The 27,982-nt window shown below is 44.7% G+C and overlaps 1 protein-coding gene across 1 annotated transcript in view; it reads right to left on the bottom strand.

Annotated features, from left to right (window-relative positions):
• LOC310792253 (NACHT, LRR and PYD domains-containing protein 4C-like) overlaps positions 1–27,982 on the bottom strand; it is a gene marked incomplete at both ends in the record, with an annotated part of 430,843 nt that overhangs the window by 381,547 nt on the left and 21,314 nt on the right. The window contains 2 exons of the mRNA XM_083653978.1: positions 13,470–13,643; positions 21,176–21,424. Coding sequence (XP_083510104.1) covers positions 13,470–13,643; positions 21,176–21,424 — 423 coding nt within the window. The remainder of the gene's footprint in view (positions 1–13,469; positions 13,644–21,175; positions 21,425–27,982) is intronic.

Genomic DNA, 27,982 nt, shown 5'->3' with positions numbered 1-27,982 from the left:
GGCCGCGGGTAAAAATAAACTAAATGATTCAAGATTCAAGATTTTTATTGTCACTCCATGGTACAAGTATCACGTGTGAAATTCTTGTGCTGTGGACTCCGTTTACAACATAGTGCAAATAGTACAAATATAACAAATATAACAGGGCATATGGGTGCAAAAACAACAAGAGACACAACAAGCATAAGGCAGTATAGTGATAAGACAAGTCAGAGACAGTGGCATATTCACTGCACATAGGTGCACGTGTCGGGTGCATACTTTAGACGTGCTTAAACATTTTAAATTCTGCGTATTTGACATACAGGTGCAAATAACATATTCCTTATTAAACATACAATTAAACTCGGCATTTTAAATTCGGCGTATTTGACATACAGGTGCAAATAGCATATTCCTTATTAAACATACAATTAAACGTTAGACATACGTAGTGGTAGCAGCTACAGTACGGTACAGTGCGGCTACTACACTATTTGTGTATGTTAAGGAGTCTCGTGGCCTGCGGGAAGAAACTGTTCCTCAAGCGATTTGTGCGTGCTTTCGGAACCCTGTATCTTCTCCCTGAGGGTAGCAGGGAGAACAGGCTGTTGTGGGGATGGTTTGTGTCTTTGATGATCTTCAGGGACCTCCTGAGGCACCGCTGTTTATACAGTTCATGCAGATCTGGCAACTCACATTCTGTTACGTGCTGTGCCGCGCGTCTCACTCTCCGTAGCGCCCTGCGGTCCATGGTGGTACAGTTCCCGTACCAGGTGGTGAAGCCGCCAGTCAGCAGGCTTTCAATGGTGCCTCTGTAGAAGTCCCTGAGGATTTCTTTCCTTAGCCCGAATTTCTTCAGGCGCTTGAGTCCGTGTATTCGCTGTTGGGCCTTTTTGACGACAGTGGCGGTGTGGCCGGCCCAAGTCAGGTCCTGGTGGATATTGACTCCCAGGTACTTGAAGCTGTCCACCCTTTCCACCACTGTGCCGTTGATGGTGATTGGGGGGTGTGCGCCCCCCCCCCCCTCCTGTAGTCTACAATGATCTCCTTGGTCTTGGAGACGTTCAGAGAGAGGTGGTTGTCCTGGCACCATTGTTCCAGGGCCCCCACCTCCTCTCTGTAGGCCGTCTCGTCGCTCCCCGAGATCAGCCCCACGACTGCTGTGTCGTCTGCAAACTTCACGATGGTGTTAGAGGTTTGAGTCGCCACGCAGTCGTGGGTGTAGAGGTCATACCAGAAGGGGCTGGAGACGCACCCCTGGGGCGCTCCTATGCTGATGGTCAGTGGGGAGGAGGTGAGGTTGCCCACCCTCACCACCTGGCGGCGGTCTGTCAGGAAATCCAGGATCCAGTCGCACATTGCTGTGTTAAGTCCCAGGTCCTTGAGCTTGCATACCAGCCTGGAGGGTACTATGGTGTTGAATGCTGAGCTGTAGTCCACGAACAGCATTCTTACGTAAGTGTCCTTCCCCTCCAGGTGGGACAGGGCGGTGTGGAGCACGTGTGCTACTGCATCCGCTGTGCTCCTGTTGGGCCGGTATGCGAATTGTAGCGGGTCGTGGTCCGGGGGGAGTGTGGGGCGGATCTTTGATATGACCAGCTTTTCAAAGCACTTGCTGGCTATTGGTGTGAGGGCTATTGGGCGCCAGTCGTTGAGGCTGGTCACTTTCTGCTGCTTGGGAATGGGGATGATTGTCGCTGCTTTGAAGCAGGAGGGAACTCGTCGGAGGGAGAGAGACTGGTTGAAAATGTCTGTGTATACGCCTGCCAGCTGGTGGGCGCAGGCCTTGAGGACCCGCCCGGGGATGCCGTCCGGGCCGGCCGCCTTGCGAGGGTTGATACGCAGGAACGAGCGGCGCACCTCCTCCTCAGTGATGGTGAGAGGGCGGTCTGGGTCTGTGGGGGGGGGAGGGGAGGTGGGGGGGAGAGGAGGGGTGGTGGGGGGGCGGAGGGGGGGAGTGGTGGTGGGGGGAGAGAGGTGGCAGGGGGGGGAGGAGAGGAGGTGGCAGGGGGGGGAGAAGAGGAGGGGAGGGGTGGTGTGGGGAGAGAGGTGGCAGGGGGGGGAGGAGAGGAGGTGGCAGGGGGGGGAGGAGAGGAGGGGGGGAGGGTTGGGAGGAGAGGAGGAGGGAGGGGGGGGTGGTGGGGGGGGGTGATGGGGGGGGGGAGAGGAGGAGAGGGGTGGGAGAGGAGGGGGGGAGGAGGGGAGGCGCTCTGGCAGAGGGGTCGAACCTGGCGTAGAACGCGTTGAGTTCGTCTGGCAGGGTGGGTGACTCGTTGTTGTTTTGCTGTTTTGCCCCTTTGAAGTCAGTGGCAGCGTGGAGTCCTCTCCACAGGTGTTTGGGGTTGTTTGAGTCCAGTTTTGCTTCCAGCTGCCTGCCATATTCTCTCCGTGCTCTTTTTAAAGTGCTTCGGAGGGCATATCTTGTCTGTTTGTATTCCTCTGGTGTTCCGGAGTTGAAGGCGGTGGTCCTGGCGTGGAGGGCTGCCCGGACGTCACTATTGATCCAGGGCTTCTGGTTTGGCATTATTTTGATTATTTTTTGGGGGATTATGTCCTCTGTGCATTTTTGAATGAAGCCTGTTACTGTGCCTCGTCCAGGTCTCCTGCAGCCTTGAACTCTTCCCATGCTGTTTGGTCGAAGCAGTCTCTCAGAATGTCCTCTGATTGGTCTGACCAGCAGTGGGCGGTTCGGAAGGCCGCGGACGGGGGGCGGGTGGAACAACGACAACGTATGAGCCATGTATGTTTTTCTGTTGCACTCAGACTGAGGCAGGGGGTGTGTCTGGCAGGGGGTGTGTGTCTGGCAGCTGGTCTGACTAGAAGAGGAGAAAAGTTTCTGATGCACGTTTTCCGCTTTGTTTACATAACCGGCATCATTTCAAGTATGCGCATACTGTCAAGTCAAACTGGAGTTTTCTGGAAGTATTAAGACTCTGAGCAAAAGAATAAAAGCTTTCAAAATGTAAATAAAAATGTGGATTAATAAGTCAAGCAACAGGAGTTAATCGTCTGACAGCAAACTGGATGGAACGTCTGCCCTGCTGCACGGACCATTTAAAATGAAACACGAGTGTCACAGTGAAAGCAGTCCGGAAGTGATGAGCACCAGCTAGCCAGCATCACGTTAGCAGAGCAAACAAAGCTGTGCAAACAAACTCCGCGCTGTGCAAACAGACTGTGCAGGACGTCTACAAAACCCGAGAGGCAGCCGGTAAGAGGAGGAACATAAAGGGTTAAGACGAGACTTTTCCGTGTGTGATCGCTGCTGCTATTAATAGCCACTCTGACCAACTTACGTGGCTCATCAACGTTAACTGTCTTCAGGCGCAAGCTGGGCTATTTATTGACAATGTTGCTTGTGGGTTGTAACTTTATGTGCACACTTGATGGACGTTTGTCTGGGTAAAAGCACAGATAATTGGTGATGATTAAAGGTGCTGGTTATTTGTTTAAAAGTACTTTAGTCACTAACTTGGTGTAAAAAATGGTTGATAAAAAGTATAAAAAATAGTGCAATAATTGCAGATGGTTTTAATTAGTTATGGTTAAAATGGGTGTTTAAAAATGACTGAATAATTTAATAGTGTGTTAAATAAATATGGTTTTAAATAGTGTTAAAAGCCAATTAAAATACATTACCACCTGATGCTAAGCTAAAAGATAAAAATTGAGCATTGAGAAACTGAGATTACCTATTTGCTTTATGTGGGAAAACAGTGCTGATGCATAATGTCTTTGAAGTATTTACAGATGCATATATTTGTCTGTTGCTGTGATATTTATATTGCAATAGCATATTTTATATAATGTTTCTTTTTCTGTTTCTATTCAAGGTTTTTTACCTAATTGATGATCAAGCTAACTAACGACACTAACTGATTGATAATCAAACTGAACTGAAATGTCTACATCTAATGGCTAAAGGAAATGACAAACGGAAGAAAAAGGAACTGTCAAACTAAACTTCCAAAGTTGCCAAAATAAAAGGTGGAAAAGAAAAAATTGTTTGGTCATTGAGTGGAATCCAGCAAAGTATTCGGAGTAGATGCATCTATCTCATTCAAGTGGGGAAACTGCACACAGTCTAAAGACACAACTTGACACATACCGTGCATTGTGTGACGCTATATGGACTGCACAAAACATTCAAAACTCAGCTGCGCCTGTGGGGTCAAGGTGATTGATTGGAGACAGATGAGTCGGACAGATAATCTAGTAGGCTAACGTTAGCCTCCACTACAGTCAACCATACACACTGGCTGTTTTCATAGCAACAGGCAACAACATGTCATGGATGGATACCGTGAAAGTGGAGAGGTCTCTCATCCCAACGTGGATTTACGTTCCTGCAACAGCAATCATAAAGGCAGTATGGATTATACCGGACATATTGGAAATAGCTGGTCACTTTGCTTGCTGTAACTGTCTGTGTCTGATAGCAGAGCTATCCAGCTGGTTAGTCAGCTAGCAGCTGCTAAAAGCTAATTAACGTACATCAGCTGACGAGTCTCGGCCAGAAAGACTGCTGTTCGCCTCCCGTGTGAAATGGTGGCAGTTTCATTAGGGTCACTACAAAATGTTTGCACTGCAGATTAATGGTTATTATATATATGCGATTCCGGATTGGGGCGCGGGTCTCATGTCTGCGGGGCGGGGTGGGTTGCGGTACTGATTGATCATATGTGCGGGTTCGCAGAGCGGGGTCGGTACTGCACTCCGCGGGGCCGGGCGGAGCCGGGTCTTGACTCTGCTACAGGCCCCTGTACCCCACGGGCCCAAGTGCAGCTGCACTGCCTGCACCGCCCATAGCTACGCCCCTGGCAGTCCTTATAAAGTGTTAACAAATAGTTGAATGTGTTACTTTGTTTTCATGAATCAAACTAAATTCATACTTACATTTCCTCAGACCTGGTTTCAACCACCGCACTGCATCATGGTCCACTCTAGAGGAATAAACAAAGTCAGATCAGCAGATTATCTTTAATGATGAAAACATGAGTCAGTCATAACTGGTTTTAGACATTACAGAGGAAATTAAACCTTTGATCATGTAACTATACTTAATTTGCATTTTACCCCAGCCAAGACAGGACAATGTCCTGCGGTTGGGGGGGGGGGGGGGGGTTTGGGACAAGATGGCGGAGTGAAGAGTCCTACTTTTGCAGGCTCTGCTGAAAAATAATTTGAATATGTCCTAGGTCTGTTACTCGACCAAGAATCATACCAAATGTGTGGGAAATCACACTGAAAGTTTGAGCTTTGTCGAGTTCCGTCTTGAATTTGCTCTTCGCTCTCCCAAACATGACTGAGATGGCTGATGGTAAACAAGCTTCTCCCGCTGGGCTACAAGAACATGACTACAATCTGTCGGCACTAAAATACAACATGAGCATACTCCATTGCAGAGTCCCAGTCACAGAAAGGCTAAAAAAGACCAACAGAAGCAGTCACTGTCAGGTGATAGTACTAATGGAGAAATATCCAATGCAATCCAAGGTCTGACTAGGAGATTCGACAAGCAAGATGACCAATTCAAAAGATTTGAAAGTCGGATGGAAGTCAATACACAAGCCGTGAAAGAAAATAACGAAGAAATCAACAAAGTGAAAGAGGAAATGGCCTGAAAAATGAAAATGAATCACTGAATCACAAGCCAGGTACAAAAGCAGATGGGACCTCAAGATCAACGGTCTCCCTGAAAAAGACAACGAAAACACGAGAGTGAATGGGATCCTTACTCGGGTCATCCTGCTGGTGATCGACCACCTTCTGTTATGTGTTATCTGTTTTTGGTCTTGTATGAAGCCCTACTCACCATGTCAATGCTTCTACCCTATGTTATGCAATGTTTGCCCTACCATTCTACAGGCCTGGCGGCCTGCCAGGCCGACAGCGCCCCATGCCAGGCCAGAAAAATAATTTAATTTTTTTTATCTCCCCAAAATTTCAATAAACCTTTATGGCATATTATTACAATACAGCAATACTGGTGTTGACAGTAACAGAAGATGCCAAATAATTCAAAAACAATAAGCATTTTGCTTTTAGGAGCATTGTGCCAGCATGCAGCGCTGTTCCAAAACATGTCAACGTGTGTCGTTGCCTGGGAAACGCACATCCCATAATACAACTGTTCGCATCGCATCCCATAATAGTATGATGATACTTGGGATGCCATTGCGAACATAGATGCGAACAGGTTAGCTAAAAGTTTAGCGTCGACGTACGTTTCGAAATCCCTCCAGGCCTGAAATTTTTCTCTGGGAAACACTGTTATGTGATTATTGTGCAATTGTTTTATACGAAGCAATGGTGTACCTTGCCCATGATGAATTTCCAAATAAAGGGCAAATAAAGTATAACTAACTAACTAACCAACTTCGTCAAGCTGCAAAAAACAGCCTTTGTGCCCGGGTCGTCATCTGCTATTTTCCAAACCTCGCACCTGTCAATTTGGGGTTGCCCGTCCATGCCACAAGATAACAATCAGGTTTGTGCCACACCCACACCCACACCCAGGTTTGCGCCACACCCAAAACTGTGCTCGTGGCACAGTTTTGGGTGTGGCCAGCTACAATCAGGCATGGCTACCTTAAATCCTGGCATTATGCTATCTTCTGTGGCCTGCGGGGGCGTAAACAATTGCACTTAGACTTCTTATGAGATACATCGAATTGCAGAGCCGGAGAGCCCATGATGTACAGTCTCAGACTGCAAGATGTACATACGGTACATACATTTCTAGACCTACAAAAGTCCTTCAAAAATAAAAGCTATTAGTGCGAGTGAGGCAGGCCAGCAGCGGCCAAACACTGATGTTAGCTATAGCTAGATAGCAAAGTCCGCATTAGCAAGCAAGCAAGCTAACGCTATATCTTTCCCGGGATCCCAGGGGGACAGCTGTACTCCCGAACAAAACAAGGAAGCCGTTGAGAAGAAAAATGTGGATCTAGCTGTCAATGAAGTAAGTTGTGAGTGTTCATCTTCCGTATAGACAAGTTTCCTGGGCCGTTCCTAGGGCGGCGCCATAGCAGCCTTTCGTGTCCCCGGCTTCCGTTTAAGTCCACATTGCGTCCACAGCAGTGAGCACATCAGAAGGCAGCAGCCGAAATATCCAAACTTTTTTACAACGATCGATAACATCAGCTACACTAACGTTAGCAGACGTTATTAACAATGGGTTATTCTGGAACACATTGTGCAGTGCGTGGCTGTCACAAAACACAGTGCGCGTTTCCATCCACTGCTATTTTGCGAATTATAGAGCTGACAATCACCTCGTGTTTGAGGCTGTCTGAGCTGCTGATCAGCTGCTAGACCCGATATACAGCTCTGTTAAACACATCCAACATTATTAATTTAAAGTTTCTTGATGATCTACAAGTAGACAAAGGTACCATAACGCCATTTCTGGATTACCAGGTGCGACTCGGCAAACTAACGTTATAATCCCAACCCGATCTCCCAATTTTTTTTTTAAATAGCAACGTTTGTGGACCAACGTTGCTATGTTACAATTTGGTCTCCGAAATTGTAAAATGGTAATCCACGGAGCAGATAGTAGGTGAATACAATTTCATTCAAGTCTAGAAGTGAGTCGCCTTAAAGTTAATATCCCAGTCTTCTTCTGTTTACCACGGCGGGTATTGTGCTGCGTATTTACCATGATTTACCGTGTGTAGCCCTATTGTGTGGAGGCTACACACGGCATGTCATGTTTTGCAGTGATCAAGGCAAACTGGGTTGTTTTTGAATGGAGAGACACCTAACGTTAGTCTGGCTGAGAGGACAGTAACCTAACGTTAGTCTGACTGACTGTGAGAGAGGAGAGGACTGTAACCTAACGTTAGTCTGACTGTGAGAGAGGAGAGTACTGTCACTGTAACCTAACGTTAGTCTGACTGACTGTGACAGAGGAGAGGACAGTAACATAACGTTAGTCTGACTGACTGTGAGAGAGGAGAGGACTGTAACCTAACGTTAGTCTGACTGTGAGAGAGGAGAGTATTGTCACTGTAACCTAACATTAGTCTGACTGACTGTGACAGAGGAGAGGACTGTAACCTAACGTTAGTCTGGCTTACGCTTCGGAGCTTTTGAGATAGTTCATCGCGTTGCCGTCCACCGCCATTGATTCCTCAAAATACGCTATAATCCTGCCTGTAGTTACGTTCGGCCATTTACACATATTATCTTCCCATGTGTCCACTGTCAACGGGTGTGGGATAGACACTCTTTCATTAGATAGGAGACTCGCAGAATGATCCCAAGTTTGCATTTTTTCGGCGGTCGCTATGGCTACTACGGTAGTACCTTACGCTTCTCCGTATTCACAAACACCGGAAGCGACAGACACGATCGCGGCCGAGTCCGGAAGCAAACCGGAAGTGCCCAGGAAACTTGTCTATATAAGATCTTTGTGTGCAGCACGCAACATAGGAGAACGCCAGGATTAACACTAGCCAGTTCCTCCTAGATATCTGCAAAACTATCGTTATCTGACGAGAGTTCCTTTGTTCGCCCGGTTAGCCACGCTTTGTTTTGCTAGAAGTTGGCACGATAGTGTGTTTTCCCCCGTGTTGGGCGTGGCTTTTGAATGATGACGTGTTCCGCAGTGTCTCTAGGTGTTTTGAATAAAGCCTTATATGGTCAGAACGGGAGTGAAACACACTGCAGTCAACAGCTGAGTGTGCAGCACCAGAGTGCTGCGTGTAATCAGGGGGCGCATTGGAGTGCATCACGGTCAGGGGCTGTGGCAGCACCTTAAAATGTTGGTAGAAGAAGAAATGTTGCATGTCTCGGCTGACAGACGATGGTTGAGCAAGAACATAGCTGCTTTTCACCACACTTTCAATTTTATAACAATAACCGCTCACTTTTCTCAGCAACTAGGCTTCCGATATATTGTAATTAGTTTGCCCCATGCGACCCTACCTGTGACTTCAAAGTGCAGAAATAAGGTGAGTTTAATCGCCGACACAGATTACCTAAACGAAAATTGGCTGGTCGGAAGGAGGGCTCTTACTACAGTGAAGCCTTGAGACGAACATAGAAAGAGCCTGAGGGCTAGCTCACCCCTAAGTCCCAGTGGCACATAAGATAAGATAAACTTTATTGTCCCCAAAGGAAATTTCAATCAGGAGAGACTAGAGACCAAAGAATGAATAAAGTGATATTTATTACAATAAAGTGAATGATGCATTACAGAAAGAATGATGAGAATAAAGTATTGTTATTAGTCTTTGGCGGTTAGACACCGCAGGGAGATCTTGAGAGAGCTGCACCAGCCCAGATCAGCATCCAGCTATATCCCCCTGCAGTGTCTAGATACTGGTGGTGCTGGTGATCTCCTTCTGAGACTCATGATGAGACTCTTCCGACTGAAGAATCGGATAGGTCTGCGATGACCGGGAGGAGAAGGGGAGGAGGAGGGTGCGAGCCTGACAGCAGCGGTGATTGAGAGGCTGAATGAGACAGAAACAAGCATATTTAAGGAACCCATCTCCAAGCAATTGGCTTACGACTGGGTTGAGGAGCAATGTGATAGGCTTACACTGGAGGTGTGTAGGGTGAGAGGTGATGAGAGCAGTGATGTGACACTATGCAATTGGTTAACAGAGACTGGGCGGCAACCAGCTGATTGTTCATTGAAACCCGGAAATTGACAGCTTATTATGATCTTGTGAGTAGATTGAAGAGTGAAGTGAATTAAGGAAGTGTAAATGGATATTATAGTCTTCCTGGCTTGAACTTACGTTAAGAACTACATTTGTCGTAGGCCAAAAGTGCCGCACACAGCCACAATCACAATGCAGTTCCTGTACAACAGGGAAGGAAACACAAATGACCACAGAAATGACAACAGTGGCATAGAAATGGAACGTCATTTAAGAGACAACGCTTCATTGACGTCATCGGACGGCAATAAGTGTTTTCACCGTCATGTGATAGATGGCTCTCTTACTCACCTTGTGAAACATTACAGCACGTCTAAAGGTGTACAGGAACGACCAGGATTGTCTAACAAAACCAGGAAGCAGAAAAAAGCAACAATCTCCCATCAGAAAAGGTCCATAGCACAGCTCCATGGCACGGCTCAAACGCTGGTCCAGCAGCTTTTATCGATACGGGATTGGACTCCATTACAGCGGGGGGGCAGCCTGTCACTCAAACGTGAAGGATTTTGTTTTCAGCACGCACCACGCAACCTGCACGTAACACGTCCACAAGTCACTTGTCCTCAGGAAATAGTAATCCAGTTCCTAAACTCTTGACGCCGTGTACATTTCAGCCGACACTGGACATGCTGAACTCTCATGGACACCGGACTCTTTGAATTTGCATATTTTAACTTGTGTTTTAGAAATAAACTCCTTTTGTTTTTAACTTGAACCCTTGTCTGTGTATGCTGTTTGGGCCAGCACTGCTCCCCAGTAGAAAACAACTGTATTTCACTTTTAAAGTCACACTTCACACCCATGACACGTCTGTCTCGGTGGTAACATTGCGTCCTCTCTATTTACAGTCAGGTTGGTTGTCATCATAATGTTACACTGATCTCATATCAGATAATCCAAAATCACCTCTTAGCAGCACATACTTATATTAGGCTACAAGCCCCGCACGCATCACCTATTATTTCCAATGCACAGACTTTTTTTCCAGTTCAGGCTGCCGCTGACTTTCTCCTCCTCCACATAGTTGGTCTGATCACTGCAATGTTTCTAATAGGCTCACAGCATGGTGTTGCTTTCTGTTGGTTTGTGGTTTTGATTCATCAAAATGTTCAAAATCCTTAGTACCAACACTTGACTAGCCTGTATTCCATTACTGGACTGTACTGTAGTGTAGTGTAGTGTACTGTACTGTACTGTACTGTAGTGTACTGTACTGTACTGTACTGTAGTGTACTTGTACTGTACTGTACTGTACAGTAGTGTAGTGTATTATAGTAGTGTACTGTAGTGTAGTGTAGTGTACTGTACTGTATGGCCACCCCTGTGATGTCATGTGCATGCGCTGACGCAAATAAAGATGGTGGTGCACTAGGCTACACATATAGTACAAAGGTATTTTCAAAAATGTTTTTTCTCAAAAATGGCTTACCATTATAATGTTCTTTTTTATTGTAGTACATCTTAGGTTTAAAATACATGCTACAGCATGCGCTGGGACGCGTCATCAGTGATGTTAGCTGGGGTCGTAAGGTGTTTCGGGTCTGTCAACATCATACACCCTCGCCCAGTAGACCCAGCCGAGGCCGATTAAGATCCCGACCCGCGTCCCAGAAGCAGCCACTCACGGATCAGCCTTCCTACTCTGTCTGCAATGTTGCCCGCGGAAGGGTTGATCATGCCCAATCCGCTGCAATAGAGTTTAGTGCTACACCGCAGTATTGTAAGACCCTTCGGTGCATGGAGGGTCTAAGGCCCTGTGTGGGTGACTCCAGGCCGGGCTCCTCCTACCTCTCACCAGACCGTCCGGGGGGAAAGGCAATCCTACCATGGGCAGAGACGTCATTCGCCTGCGGCGAGCACCTCGCTCTAGCCTGAAGGACCCCAGGCCGCACCGATCTTTGCACAGATTTTCAGGAGGCTAATCCGTAGCGTTTGTGGATTTCTCCCTCACGAGAGCCAGGATGGGGTGCTAATCCCATCCCGTGCCGGATGCCGTCTCTCCGACCGTCAACTGTCTCTCCAGCTTGTCACCAAACTATACTTGGTTGTCACCTAGTCTATTCCTAAGTGTCACTGGCCAGGGGAGCCAGGATTCTAGGTTTAAAATACATACTACAACATGCGCTGGGACGCGTCAACAGTGATGTTAGATTATAATGCACAAAGCTCTGTGTAAGTGTCTATTTTCATTGTTTTATGTCCTCTTTAATATTCGTCCTCTTCTACACAGAGAACATGTATGTGACTCTCAGCCTTCTAGCACATGTTGCCTCTCTATACCTGAGAGAGTCCAGTGTCCAGTGTGGATCCTCCAGTCCAGACAGCAGCTCTCCTGAGGCTCCTGGATGATTGTAGCTCAGGTCCAGCTCTCTCAGATGGGAGGGGTTGGAGCTCAGAGCTGAGGCCAGAGAAGCACAGCCTTCCTCTGTGAGCAGACAGCCTGACAGCCTACACACACACACACACGCACGCACGCACACACACACACACACACACACACACACACGCACACACACACACACACACACACACACAAACACACAGAGAGATAATTACATATAATATGATAATTGGATTACTACACATGATTTTGCTTACATGAACCATATTGTGATATACATTGGTATCAAAACTGACCCCTGTGCCTATCGTGATATTGTCCCGCGTACCCATAACCAGCTGGCTAGTTATGGGACTGGATGGTTGTGATAGTTGTGTTAGCTAGCACCTCCTGTAAAGTGTGGGGAAGAAGGCAGTGTCTTCTCCCGTAAGTCTTATTCCCATAAGACGAGTGATGTAAGCACAACTGATGTCAGCCTTCTGGACCTGGAGAGCGGTCCAGACGTCCAACTCCTGGAAGTCATCGTTTCTAGCATGGTGCTGACATCCGCTTCGGTATCTGCTTGATCGTCGTGGCATTGAACTGCTTCTCCTCGACAGAGAGACGTGGCTTGTACTGTCATGAGCTGGCTTATAGCCATTATTTGCAGCACATATGACATCACCGCTGATTTCATAACATCGACTCTGATGATTTCATTGGATGTCATAGATCATTTGTACTCCCATTGTGATGTCATCGGTGATGATGTCATCGTTCCGGTTTCCATTGTGATGACATCGGTAATGATGTCATCACTCACGATAAATCCAGGGATAGTTGGCTGGATCCGAAGGCCCAGGAGAGGCCCTTTGTTGGGTGGCCATCCTGCCTCGAATAGTTCTGCAAGAGAACCTTTCGAACAGACCGTTTCCCGTAACATTGGAATATTATTTCATTGCGTGGTCAGTACACAAGTCATAACATGTACATGTGAGTGTTTCTGGTGCTGTTGGAATCTGTATTTTTGGTGACTGAATGGGGTAGGCAGCTGTACAGTAAGTATACTGCCATTGTAGTGCTAAACTCACTAGCAGGAGGGGTGAAACACACTTTCTAATGCATGCACATGCACAGGGAAGAGAAAGTCATCTACATTCAGTTTTACTATCGGGAATATGGCAGATCGGTGAATCTCTCAAAATGTTGGCGTGTCCCATTAACAGCTGATCCCAGCATCAGGTTTGTGTTTTCATTTCAGTTGTGAACACAGTTCAACAGAATCTGACAAGTCCTTTATTTCAGGTTTCACCAGGCAGTGAGGATGGAAATAATGAAATATCTCAGACGAGAGAAAGTAGAGCTAAATGTTGGTTTCTCAGCTGGTTTCAAAAACCACATCAGCAGGAAAATGAGAGAACAGATATTTTCTCTGACATGATGTAAAACAGAATTTAAATGGTCTGTTGAACAGTAACAGTGATCCTGACCTGAGAGTCTCCAGTATACAGTGTGGACTGCACAGTCCAGCCGAGAGCAGCTTCACCGCTGAATCCTCCAAGTCATTGTTACTCAGGTCCAGCTCTCTCAGACTAGAGGACTGGGAGCTGAGAACTGATGCCACAGCTTCACAGCTTCTCTCTGACAGCTGGCAGACACTCAGCCTGAAGGACAGGAAGACATTTGGAAATGTTTTTGTTATATTTAATGTCATTATTGTATTATTTGTACTGACTAGTGATGCGCGGGTCGGGGTTTTTTAAGCCAACGCGTCATTGGAGCCAGACCGCACCACCCGGCCCGTGGTTAAAATATCTGAAAATGCCCAACCCAACCCAACCCAGCAGCCCGCAAACGGCCAATTTAATGTAATGCGTCTCCGGACTCACGCTAAGCGCAGCAGAGCTCTCCAAGGTGTCCAAACTCTGTCTCTGTCCCCCCCTCTCTCTTTCTCTCTCTCACACACACACACATGCGTGCCGGTGCACAACAACAGTTGTACTGCTCTGGATGCGTTGTGCGGCTGCTTTCATGTCATTGAGTTATTTCTGCTTCGTCTGCATTACAAACTCGGTTATTATCTGTCTTTCTTCAATTAATCCAAGGTCTTCAAATGGAGGTAGCAGGTAAAGGTAGGCTACAGAAACAGTTATTATTCTTTCCTATGTCTTTTAATTACCTCATGGGCTCTCAATTGGTCACGTTGCAGTAAAGTTGACAAATAGATCAGAGTCGAGTCCACACAGAAAATCTGCGGTGGCATTCGTTTTATGGACACTTACAGTGAATAATCCTTTCAAAATGTTTGTTTTGAGAGCACATACAGTATAGGCTACCTCATTTGAAGCGTTTCTTTACTCCACCATAGGCTATAGAGTGCGGCAGGTGCATGCTGCACTCTCTATAGCCGGCTTCAGACTGATTGTGTGTAGGCTACATGTGAGAGAGAGTTCATGTCTTAATAAAGGGTTACTATGCGTGTTTCACTGCTCTAAATTATTTAATAATGTTGCTTTGTCATGTTCTGAGCCTGCCCCGCCCACACCCGCGATATTTTCATAATTTGCCAACTCAGACCGCCTGCGGGGCCGGTCAGCCCGCGGGACCCGGCGGGTTCTGGGTGACCCGCGCATCACTAGTACTGACAGACTGTATTAATGAGGCTAACTGACCCTTATATTTAAAGCCCCATCCAGTCAGTTTTTCCTCCCTGTATAACTGTTGGTGTTCTATGACAACGTGCATGAGTGCACGCTGTATAAACACTCGTCACCATTTGCGCCAAAGAACTTACATTGATAAGAACCTCTTTGTCTGTTCTCTCTTTGTTCAACTCTGTCTGCGCCCAGAGCGTAAACAGTTATGCTGCCATGACAGTCTCTGAAAAACATTAGTTTAGAGCCACAATATTGTTGTAATATCAACAACTAGCCAACATATATCAAAGCTGGTGAGCTTTATGGAAAGAGAGTGACTCAAACTGGTTACCAGGTCATTCAGTGGCATTTTATGCCCACATAACGAATGTAGCTACAGTAACAGCTAGCTAACGCCAGAGGCTAATGCTAGCTATTTACTGTATACTGTACTGTATTACAGTATCTGTCTATCTATCATGTGTCAGTCGTCAGACCACTATGATATAATAACTGATGATATGATATGAAATTATACAATAACCTCATCAACTGTTTTTACCAACAGCTTATTTGTTGGACTTTGAGCCCAAAATAAATACAGTGGCTAAAAGTGTGGCTAATCAACAGACCAGGTCATGCATGACTCACGAACACATGAACTATCTTAAAAATGACAAAATACACTGGAGGGTCTCATCTCATTCAATTTCATTAGTGTATTATTTCTACTGACAGACTGTATCGATCAGGCTAACTGACCTTATATTTAATGTCATTAGTGTATTATTTCTACTGACAGACTGTATCGATGAGGCTAACTGACCCTTATATTTAATGTCATTATTGTATTATTTCTACAGACAGACTGTATCGATGAGGCTAACTGACACACTGACCTTTATATGTCATGTAATTAGTGGCCGGGCCAGCGAAGCAGCAGGGCCACTTATTTTAGTGGCCGGGCCAGCGAAGCGGCAGGGCCACTTATTGTATTTGCCTGTATTCTTCTTCTCCCGGGAAGTTCGACTTCCCATGCATGAAAACTAACCAAACTTTGCACAAAGGTCCAGTCCCATGCCAAATGTCTTTGACGCAAATTTGGGGCCAATAGTCCTAACGGTGGCACTACAGCGACCGTCTAAAGTTTCAAACTTTGAAAATTAATAAAAAATCAGCCATACGTGCTACGGCTTTGCAACTTTCACTGAAATGTGGGTTCAAATGAGGAGAAACTTTTGTACAATGCAACCTATGGCCAATTATGAAGTCTAAAGACCGCAAAACTGCAAAAACTGTAAAACTAATTCAACCCTACGCCTCCCACATTTTTTCTTCAAACGACACCAAACGTCCTCATCTGCATTGTTAGACTGTCCTACACAAAAGTATCAAACAGATTTTCGATTGGTCAAAAATGGAGCCCACTGCCTAAAGAGCATCTTAATTACCTTAATTAATTGTGATGTCATAAATCCTTCTTGGCTCATCCTATAGACCCCTTATACAGCTTGTCAACATTGAGCTGCGCGTGCATCGTGTAGGCAAAAAGCCGTCAGCCCAGCATTGACAGTGAGAACTGTGTAAAAGGCCCGCTGTCAGGACTGCTCTATGCCCATCTGCAACACACAGTTATATTTTAGTTTTAAAATGCAGTTCTCGGCTTACTACCACAGCTTATCGCCTAGTGATAAGCAATGTTATGCATCGAAATTAAGGCTGTTTAATGGGATATGTCTTACAGACCCATACGCACTGGCGCTGTCAATTGGCCAAGCCTAGTGGCCGGCAATACATATCGTGCATTCCTTTATAACTGGGGATAGCATAGATAATTATTCTGTAACTTGCAAAGATATATTGTTATGTTGATAATGCACACAACTCAATAATGACATTATGTAACGTTACTTGGTCGTTAACTAACCGAGCGATGTGGCTGAGCAGCCTACAGTTTCAGGCAGCTTACCTGATTATGAAGAGCACTACAAAGTCGGGCATTTTTAATGATGTCCTCGTTCCAATCAGTTCAACTCAATAATGACATTATTTAACGTTACTTGGTTGTTAACTAACCGAGCGATGTGGCTGTTACTAGCAGCCTACTACAGTTTACCTGATATGAAATGAGCGAGCACTGCAAAGTCGGGCATTTTTAACGATTTCCTCTTTCGGCTTGCAACCAAAGACACCTACGGTTAGCATTAAAAGCAGTATGAGTTGACGGGATTCGGTAAAACTTGAGTCCTTGCTTTGTTGATAGTGTAACAGACTGTTCAGTGTTGTGTTGTGTTCTGCGTGTGTGCGAGGCTGTGTATGTTCCCTCGAGTTGCGTAAAACAGGATATGTGGGGAAAAGCTCGTTATAACGTTACAGCCTGGCTCTATCGTTTATTATTTTATTAACCAAGTGTGAATAGGCGGACCCGAATACTCTGCTACAATAGCTTTCCGATTCTGGCATCGCACTGCACAACACGAAGACATATCTAGCTCGAATAGTTTTCCAGCGACTGGAAAACTACTTGACAGGGCTGCGCGGAGTCTGTCTTTCTGCCTCCGTCTTGCGCATCTGACGCTGCTTGTTGTCATTGTGACGTAGGCGTATAAGGGGTCTATATAAGTGGAAGCAGTGTGTGTTTTTACACGCAAGCATCCAGTCCCATAAAACACCGCCAGCAAGCATCCAGTCTGCAATGGGTCGTGCCCGGCCCCGACCCATTGCTGCGCAGCAGCTATAATTATTGTATTATTTCTACTGACAGACAGTATTGATGAGGCTAACTGACCCATGTGTCATCGTTGTATTATTTCTACTGACAGACTTATTGATGAGGCTAACTGACCCTTATGTTTAATGTCATTATTGTATTATTTTTACTGACAGACTGTATTATGAGGCCCTGGTCTAGAGCAGGTCCCAGTGTCTTTGCATGGTGCTGTAGTACACTGAGCTGACTGGAGCACTAACAGGGGAACTGGTTTGATTCCCACTGGGCTGCTCATGCTAACAATGTATTCACACATGGTTTTAAGGTGATTGGATAAATAAATCCACCCAATGGCACATGTTACGCTGCACAGCAGGCCAAATAAATAAATAAATAAAGTGGATATAATTTAAATAATAATATAAAATCTAAAGATGAGAAAGGAGATGATGAAGGGAAGAGAGACAAAAAAGGTTACACAAAAGCAAGTCCATAAAAGTGTGTTTTACAAATAGTTTTAAAGATGATAGTGAATCTGCAGCCTCACTAAAGTGAAACCACTTTCAGTGTGGGGTCTGAGGGAAAGTCGGAAGGACCTGAAGATCTCATCTAGCACTCGGCTCACAGGGAAGTAAGAAATCCACAGTGTAATTCAGGACCCAAACTAGCCTGCTTTAAATGTGTTCAGAGACATTCATGAATCTCTCGTTTCGGCTTCAGTTCCTCCGAGTTTTGGATACCGTGATGCGTGCACAACTAAGCCTGTGACGTCCACTCTAAATGGGTTAAAAGCGGGAAACAGGAAAAAGATTAATGTAAAAAAAGTAACTGTGCAGTGCGCACTGAAAGCCTATTGAGGCTAAATAAAACTGTGCCATGATCATTACTGCAGTTAATACAGTAATTCGTTAACAGCCGCCACATCAGGGCTGTATGGCTAAATGCACGTAAACGATGTTTACGTACCTTTTTCAATGCTCTGCAGCGTTTAGGCACCTTTTAAGATTGTTTACTCACATGTTTAAATCGTTTATGCACACTTATTATTGCACGAGTTTTAACACGTTCGCGTAAATTCCGTTGATGCGGAGACCACGCCAAGCACGTCACACACCAAAAGAAAAGAAAAAAGATTACACATGGGCATGGCACTGACCAGGATCTCCGCGAACCGTAGCCTATTTTTGTGGAGCGCTCCGCGGGAAAGGTACACGGCCCTGGTCACGTTGGTGCCTTTATCAAGCTGTGCTTGCCTGCCCAGACAGCGCTCCCTTCAAACAACTTAACGGTGCCATTGTGCCAGCGATGCGCAATGCGCATTTGGAGACGTGCATTTGGAGACCAGCTCATGGTGAGCTGAACATAGGTAAGGTTGGTTAAAAATGTGTGTCCGGAGTGGGGAAAATCATATAGGCTCACCGTTTTACAACTGAAGAGTGAATCACTGGTGTAAGAAACATGATTGATTTCCCTCTGATCAAGTAAAGTTTGTAACATTAGGTGCGTGCGAGTCGACTTGAATAGTCCAGGTGCTACTGTATAAAGCCAATATAATACGACCATGTTGAAAACTATCTAGAAACATACTGGTGTTTGTTGTGCCGAGATCTGTATAAATAAATATTGGCTGACTAAAATTTAGTGGCCAGAGTGGCAGAACCACTTTTATTTCCATGTACAGTATGTTGTCTACCTATCCTTGCCCAATGTGTTTGTGGACAGTTTGAATTATATATTGGTATTCAAGAATCACAGATTCAATCTGTCTACATACTTTTAGCTATAAAGCTGAAGCTGACAATCACAGGTACAGTGTGTGTGAGAGAGAGAACTATATTACTCTTCAAACTGTATATACTGGGTTCATACAAGGTCCTTTAAAGTAGGCTACCTACTGTATAATTTAACTTTTCATACCTGGAGAAATTCAACAAATGTTCAATAAATACATTTTATATTGATTGTTTAGGCCTAATTATTTGTAAAGTCACAACACATTAGAGATGTGTGTAGTTCATTTTGCTCTCAAATGCACCAGGTTGATGAATTTTACTTTAAAATGTAAAAAAAAAAATCTTCCGGGGGAGAATCCCCCCGGACCCCCCTTGAGGGGCAAGGCCCATCCCATAGCCAGCTACTTTTTCTATCTGGCTGGCTACTCAGAAATGTGGGGGAACCCCCTGATATACCTTATAGGGCTATATGATTCAGATTAAGTTGTTCTATATACTCTCATATTTTGTCTTGTATATCGGTCACGGAAGCTTATTTATCCGCCGTTATAACACTGCCGGTGCCGCGTGAGAAAGCTGCCTCGAGTCAAAAGTATAGTTTACCCACTTTTTTTTTACCACTACAGCACTGCGCCACATGATGTGGAGTTCAGCATCTTTTAATTATTATAAGAGAATACATCCATGATCTCAACATAAGGACTCTGCAACGCAGCACGTACCTGAAGATTTTTCTATCAGCTGCTCTTTGCAGGAGACAGGGAGAGAAATGAAATGGAGTAACTCCATTGAGCCGTGTTTTGACCACTTTTCTTGACCCATGTGGTAAAATGTTTATTTGTGTTCATTTTTAGTCGTGTCAAGTACATTTGCTGTGTTGTGAGAGAAAAGCAGCACAGGGTTGAGAACTGAAATGCATTTACATTCAGTAAAAACAAGTTTGGTGATTCTATTCATGTGCATAATGGTCGTTTCAGAGTGAAACCGCAATACTAGTCTGCACACAATGGCTTTTCATTGTCACTTTTAATGGGCAGTTTCACTAATCACTGTACAATGTAACATGATTATAGGCTATACTTGGCTGGCGGCTGCAGCCCTGCCTCTGACCACATCTCGCAGCCTTGCACCCCGATGTCTGCCACTAGTTTTGCATGGAAATACTTTAGAAGCAAAAAAAAACAATGAGGATGACACATCTAAGCTCTGTGAGCGAGTGATACAATTAATGGACAGTCTGAGGGTCAAGGAGCGGGTTACTGCACATTTGGGGAAACTCATTTACTTTATTAGGCTGCTATCCAACTTTGTTTGGCTATAGAAGGCTGCTGAACGCTATGGAATGCGTCTCAGCTTAATTGAATTATGCCGAATTACTTTAAATTACATTTTGTTTGTTTATTGTCCAATATCACTTCCCAAATAAAGTGCTTTAACGAATTTTGTTTATTTATTGTCAAATATAATTTCCATGAGGCTGTTATCAGCAGACAGATGATAGGCAATGAACGTGACATTTCATATGAAGTTTTTATGATCTTAATTTCAAATTTTGGTGAACATAAATGGTGTTATTTTTCTTTACTAATTATTAATGCCAGCAAATGCATTACGATTTTATTTTATTGTGGATATCAGAAATATTACAGCATCAGGTTGGGAACCCATAGGTTTATGCACACACAAAAAAGAAAAAGAAAAAAAACAATGTCCCTGGATTCCCGGGAAATAGGGCTTAATTTCCTGTTTCCCGCTATGCCCCATTTTTGGGAAAATTATTAAACCCTACAGAGGACAGGTGTTGGAGATGATGATGTCACATTCCAACTGGTTACTATCTAGCTGCTCTATTCTGAAGCAGCTGGAGATGTGACAGTGAATTATGGCTGAGAGAAAGGTGTGGTAATCTAATGACAAGACATCAGAGCATGGATGATCTTCTCTCAGTCACTGAGCTTCACTGCTTGACTGATATGAAGCTTGATCAAGAAAACTCAAATCATTGTGTAGATCTGCAAGGCGACCTTTGCAGATTCAGGAATCCTGTTTTGAGAGAACAGACCTTAGTTTGGAGAAATGTGTCAAATCAGCTGAGAAAAACTGTAAACTGATTTTACCTGAGAGTCTCTAGTCTGAAGGGTGGAGCAGAGAGCAGCTTCACCAGTGAATCCTGTAAGTTGTTGTTACTCAGGTCCAGCTCTCTCAGATGTGACAGGGTGGACTTCAAAGCTGAGACCAGGACTTCACAGTCAGACTCTGACAACCTGCATCCACTCAGGTCCAGCTCTCTCAGATGAGAGGGGTTGGACTTTAGAGCTGAGACCAGGACTTCAAAGTAAGTCTCTGACAAGTTGCAGCCACTCAATCTGAATAAAAAATAAAGCAAATAGATGTACAATGAAATATCCCTGAAAGCTTTCAACAATCCAGCGTTTCATAATCCAGTGAGTCAAGTCAAGTCAAGTTTATTTGTATAGCACATTTCATACACAGAGGCAATGCAAAGTGCTTCACATAAAATGGTTGACAGGAAAATAAAAGAATAAAAGAAGAGAATAAAATGGACATTTAAAAGCATCACAACAAAACAAAAAAAAAAAGAGTATAAAAAGTGCATTAAGCAACAGGCGCAGCAGTTGCAAAAAGAGCTAAAAACTTATAGAGGACTCATTGGGTTTGCATAATAGAATAAATCAATGTATCTATATTTAGTCTATATTTAGTCCCCCGACATCATGACTATATAAGAAACATGACTACACACACATAAAACTCAGGTCTGGGTACGGTGTCCTATTTTAAGCTCCCCTTACGCGTGCGTCCCTCCTGCCGCATCACCTCACCCTCTTGTGAGTATATCCGTATTACGGAACCATCCCCCAGACCTGCAGCTTTTAGCAGTAATTGCAATCATCTATGTTTTAAAACCAATTGTATAATAGTGATTGAGAAACAGCTGTCAGCAGTTAAAAGCGACGGTAAACATCAAAGTCTTTAGTCTATTTTTAAAAGTAAGTAAAGTTGGGGTAGATCTGAGGTCTTCAGGCAATTTGTTCCAGCTAGCAGAAGCATAGTGGGTAAATGCGGCCTTCCCATGATTTGATTTGATTTGATCCTAGGGGCAGTTAATAAGCTGGACCCTGCTGACCTAAGAGGTCTAGACGGTTCGTAGCGTGGGAGCAATTCAGCTATGTATTTTGGGCCTAGGCCATTAAGTGATTTATAGACTAATAACAGTATTTTAAAATCTATTCTATGACACACTGGCAACCAGTGTAAGACTTAATAACTGGAGTGATATGATCAGCTTTCTTAGTCTTCGTTAGAACTCTAGCAGCAGCATTCTGAATGAGCTGAAGTTGCCTAAGTTCTTTTTTGGAGAGACCAGAAAAAAGGCTATTGCAGTAGTCTAACCTACTATAGATGAAGGCGTGAATTAGTTTTTCTAGATCCTGTCTGGACATGTAGCCCCTAATTCTTGCTATATTTTTAAGATGATAAAAAGCGGATTTTCTGATTGACTTAATGTGGGAGTTAAAGTTGAGATCGGAATCAATAATAACGCCAAGATTTTTGACTTGATCCTTAGGCTTCAGGGATCGAGACTCAAGGCGTGCAGTGATTTTAAACAAAAGGAAAAGCGGGCACATCCACTCGGAGCTGCAGGTGGAGAAGGACAACAATGGCAGTAACAAGTATCAAAAGAAGTGAAGTCCGCACACTGCATCCACTTAACTCACAGTTTATTTGTTATATTGACGTTTCGGTCGTGAGACCTTCATCAGAATGAAGCACAAAATGACAGAGCACCCATACAAGTCAAACATCTCCTCCCACTAAACCTACAGACCGTAATTCCCTCCTCCATGCTGACAGTTACCACCCCACACCTCTCAAAAAGGGTATTCCTATTGGCCAATTTAAGCGTATACGTAGTTCAGATGTAGCTTTCAAAATGCACTCAAAGGATCTTGAGACACGTTTTCGACGGCGGGGCTATCCTGAACAGTGGATTGAACCAGCTTCCAATAGATTTCAGCATTGTTCACAAGTTGACTGTCTCTCCACTAGAGAGACATAAGGGAGAACAACCAATCAATTGTCTGATCCAATATTCTCCCCTTGGCAGGCAGTTCGAAAAAATTGTTAAAAAACACTGGTCCATTTTAAGTTCTGATCCTGCTCTGAATAAGGTTTTTTCTGTCTCACCACGTGTTGTTTACAGAAGACCTCCCAACCTGAAGAACTTCCTGGTCAGGTCGCATTTGAGGCAACCCACACCATCACATTTTCTTAATAACATTCCCGATGGTAACTATAAATGTGGTGATTGTGCCCAATGTAAATTCACCCACAAATGTCATACATTCAACCATCCAGTGACGGGTAAAACATTTAAAATAAAGGGTATCATCAGCTGTTCCACATCGAATATTATTTATATGATTAAATGTTTGTGTGGATCAGTCTACATTGGCAAATCTTCCAGAGCTTTAAAAACCAGAATATCCGAACACAGGAGTGACATTAGGACTAAGGATTTTAAGAATCCTGTGGCACTTCATTTCTTCCAGGCCAAACATTGTATCTCTTCACTCAAATATTTTGGTATAGAGCATGTCAAACTGCCAGCTAGAGGAGGTGATATTAATAATTTACTCCTTAGGAGGGAAGCTTTCTGGATCTCTACCTTAGATACCTTTGCCAGAGGCTTGAATGAGTCATTTGATATTAGACCATTCCTTAATTTTTTTTTTACGTTTGATAGACTTCTATACTTACCCTCATCTGTGAGTACAGACTCACTTAGATATTTGTGATCAGCCTACATCCTGTCTAACATTAGTGTCACAGGGTGATGTATTGGTGTGTGGCAGAAATGTGGGTGCTATGGTTAACCTGGGGGTGGCACTGTCTGTAGGGGGAGTCTTCTGTGTTTCGCGGGACTTTCTTAATTAATCTGGGCGCAGTGGCTGTGATTGGCGCACAGGGCTCTGTGGGTGGTTCCCTCCTTGCTCCTGACTATTGATTAGGAGATGCAGAGCCGGTGTGCGAGAGAAAGCCTGGAAGTGTCAGCCAGGATGGACATGGACATGGAGGACTGACGTGCATGAGTCGAGAGGAGGAATGGCGGAGCTGGGGGGCAGTATTCAGCCCTGCCTGCGGTTTAGGTAAGATTGGTGGGAGCGGCTTCGGCTGGGATGGCCAAGCTACCTCCTCTCCCTCGCGTACCTAAGGTCGCACCATGGCTGATGCACGGGTGAGAGGGAGAGGGGGGGAAGGCCCCGGAAGTCGCTCCGCCATGAACTGGAAGCCGCAGGTGGGGTGAGAGCTCCCCAGTCTCTTTTTGTTTCAGCTGCCATTCCTCCTCCAGACGAACTGAGAGACAGAGAGTCTGAGTGTGTCAGCTGTGACGGACGCCAGAGAACACGAGGGGCACGGACAAGAGCTTGTGGCAGCGGACGAGCCGAGCCGACCTGAGACCCGAGAGGCGGAGGAACGAAGCCGCCTGGACGTGTGGGAACAGCCAGAGGAACTCTGTGATCCCATCTCGCACAAGCTGCGAGGGAGAGAGGACAGGAGCGACAGTGGGAGACACGCCGTGTGAAAGCGGAGGGGTGGAGGTGCGCTTCCCCCCTCCTTCAGTTAAGTCCCGCTCCATTTTTATTGTTTTATCTTTTATTGTGACCAGCTCCGTGGACAGACGACGTGGGTCTGCCCGCAAGCCTAACCCCAGACACCTGGCAGTAAAACGAACGCTCAGTGGAACTACTATAGCCTACTACTACACTGAACGAGAAGGAGCCCTTAAGGCGTGTTGTGCAAATTTACTTCGTGTGATTTACTTGCAATAGACGTATTGCATCTGTTTGGGTTGAATTTGGTTGCAGTGCATTTATCCACTATTTAACTTGGCTCATCCAAAGTACCAGTCCTAGTGAGTTATCCTACCATTGATGAACTGTCATTCCCCTGGGGAACTAAGCATTAAAGCCTGCTCTGCTCTACACCCTCTTCGTCAGCTGGAGACGTCAGGAGAGGACGGGGAACCGGACGAGAGGGAGACAACGCAGTTGCTCGGGACTGTAGCAGATACTGGACGTTGTCGCACGGACACTGGACTCTTTTTAAATAGGCACATTTTTCTATTTGTATTTTAGTAATAAAAACCATTTGTTCCAACTTGCAACCCTTGTCTGTGTATGCTGTTTGGGCCAGCACCACTCCCCAGTAGAATCCAGTCTCATTTACAGTCACGCACACACCCGTGACATTAGCATTGCTCACTTTAGCTGCACTGGAGGTCATCCCTCCCTTATTTCTTTATTTCTATTTTAATATTTATGTGTGGGCATCTTTATCCTACCCTTTGCAGAGCAACTGCCTTGGTCCCTCCTTTTCTAAATGTTTCTCTATAGAATGTTTTTCTACAGAATTGTTTTAGACTTGCCCTTGTTCCTTTTTTACTGTATTTTCTAGTGTACCGACAACTTTGCTTCCTACACTAGGCTATAGACGGTTTTCACCAGAGCGCAACCCCACAGCACTTCCTTTTTCTCAGCATTCGGCAAACTGCAGAAATATTCACTCGACATCGTTACTTTTGTTTTCGCCGCTCAGCTGTATAGACGGTTTTCACGGAATGGTCAGTCCTGCACTTGAATGTTTTTTTCTCTTTTATGTCCATAGCAAACACTGCAACAGGAAGTGAGCGGGGGTTCAATTTAGAATGTTTTTGTTGTCAAGTTAAAACCGTACTATCTTAAAATGTACTTTTTTGTGTATTATGTCTTGAGAATGTCTTTCTCCATTATTTTGTTTTTATGTGAAGCAAGATGCACCCTGTGATGATTCACCTTAATGGTTGATTGCTTTCACCTGTTTTATTTCCCCCACGCCCATTAGTGGGAGATGTTTGACTTGTATATATGGGTGCTCTGTCATTTTGTGCTTCATTCTGATGAAGGTCTCACGACCGAAACGTCAATATAACAAATAAACTGTGAGTTAAGTGGATGCAGTGTGCGGACTTCACTTCTTTTGATACTTGTGCAGTGATTTTAAGCCTTTGTTCTTTGGGACCAAAGACGATCACCTCTGTTTTGTCTTTGTTTAGCTGTAGGAAATTCGGGCACATCCAGTTATTTATTTGATCAATGCACTGGCACAATGATTCTATGGGAACATAGCTGAGGAAAGAGTTATATACAACTGAGTGTCGTCTGTGTAGTTATGATCGGCTACTTTGTTTTTTTGCATAATTAGGCCTAGAGGGAGCATATAAAGGTTGAAGAGAACGGGCCCCATAATGGATCCTTGAGGCACCCCACAAGTCATCCTAGTTAGGTCAGATGTGTAATTGCCAATGGAGACAAAGTACTTCCTGTCTTGAAGATAGGACTTGAACCACTGGAGGACCGTACCCGATAGCCCAACCCAGTTTTCCAGTCTGTCCAATAAAATTGAGTGGTCAACAGTGTCAAATGCAGCGCTAAGATCCAGTAGCACTAGAATCAAATTTTTGCCTGAGTCTGAGTTCATTCTAATGTCATTCATGACTTTAGTAAGCACGGTTTGTGTGCTGTGATGGGGCGAAAGCCTGATTGGAGTTGATCTAGTTTGGCTATCATTTGAGGTTAGGAATCTATTGAGTTGTAGGTAAACAACCTTTTCAATTATTTTGGCTATAAAGGGGAGATTAGATATTGGTCTGTAGTTACTGATTACTGATGCATAAAGGCTACGCTTTTTTAGTAGGGGTTTAATAACTGCAGTTTTCAGGGACTCAGGAAAAGTGCCGGTCAAAAGGGAGCTATTAACTATTTGCAATAGGTCCGACGACAGACAGGTATAAACGCTTTAAAAAAGCTTGTTGGAAGGGTATCGAGACAGCACGAAGATGATTTAAGGGCTTGCACAGTTTCCTCTAAGATGTCGTGGTCGATAACGCTGAACTGGGACAAATTTATCGAGCTAGGGATCTGCGGGTAGGATGATGTCACAGCATTTCTTGGTGTGGAGTCACTAATAGCCTGCCTGATATTAATAATTTTGTCCGTAAAAAAGGCAGCAAACTCATTACATTTGACAGTTGAGAGAAACTCAGGTGCTACACAGAGAGGGTTAGTCAGTCTATCAACTGTGGCAAATAGAGTGAAGTGAAGTTGTCAGTGTGGATCAGCATTGTGTCGGCCTTATAGAGTCTTTCCATCAGAAAGCAGACCGGCTGTCACAAGGTTTAGTTACGTTTCACGTTCCACTTTCTATATGGACAATATTTTCAGATGGCAGTTTACCTGAAAATAATTGTGGTAGAAAGCAGAATTTGAGTCAACTTTATTTGTATATCCCTAATTCACAAGCATGTCTCAGAGGACTTCACAGAGAATAATGTCTAGCTAAATCTAGCTGACACAACAGTAACAATTACAGTAGTAATAATAACAACAAGATTGAACAATCATATGATAGAGAGAGACAGAGAGAAAGGGAGAAAAGGGGGATGGAATGTGGGGGAGGAGAGAATAGGGAAGGGAGGAGGTGGGGAGGGAACATGGGGATGTGGGGGAGGAGAGATCACGAAAAGGGAGGAGCAGGGGAGGGAGAGCAGGGGGAATGTGGGGAAGGAGAGAATAGGGAAGGGAGGAGGTGGGGAGGGAGAGGGGGGATGGGAGGAGGAGGTGGGGAGGAAGCAGAAGAGGGGGGGAAGAGAAGAGCAGAACAGAACAGAACAGATACTAACAGATAATAGACAGACAATACTGTGGATAGGCGATATGGTCATGAATAGTCACCGCAGGGGACAGTACAATTTAGCAATCAGGTTATGTATTTTACTTATCAGGTGAAACGAGCCAATGAATAAGCAAGAAATTAATTGACATTAATCGTCCAGCCCCAGGTAGCAGCGGCACACTGGAACT

The sequence above is a fragment of the Poromitra crassiceps genome (assembly GCF_964638095.1).
Source record: "Poromitra crassiceps genome assembly, chromosome: 17".
NCBI classification, from domain to species: Eukaryota; Metazoa; Chordata; class Actinopteri; order Beryciformes; family Melamphaidae; genus Poromitra; species Poromitra crassiceps.
Note: the sequence above shows the minus strand (reverse complement) of the source record. Positions and strands in the feature narration are given on the sequence as shown.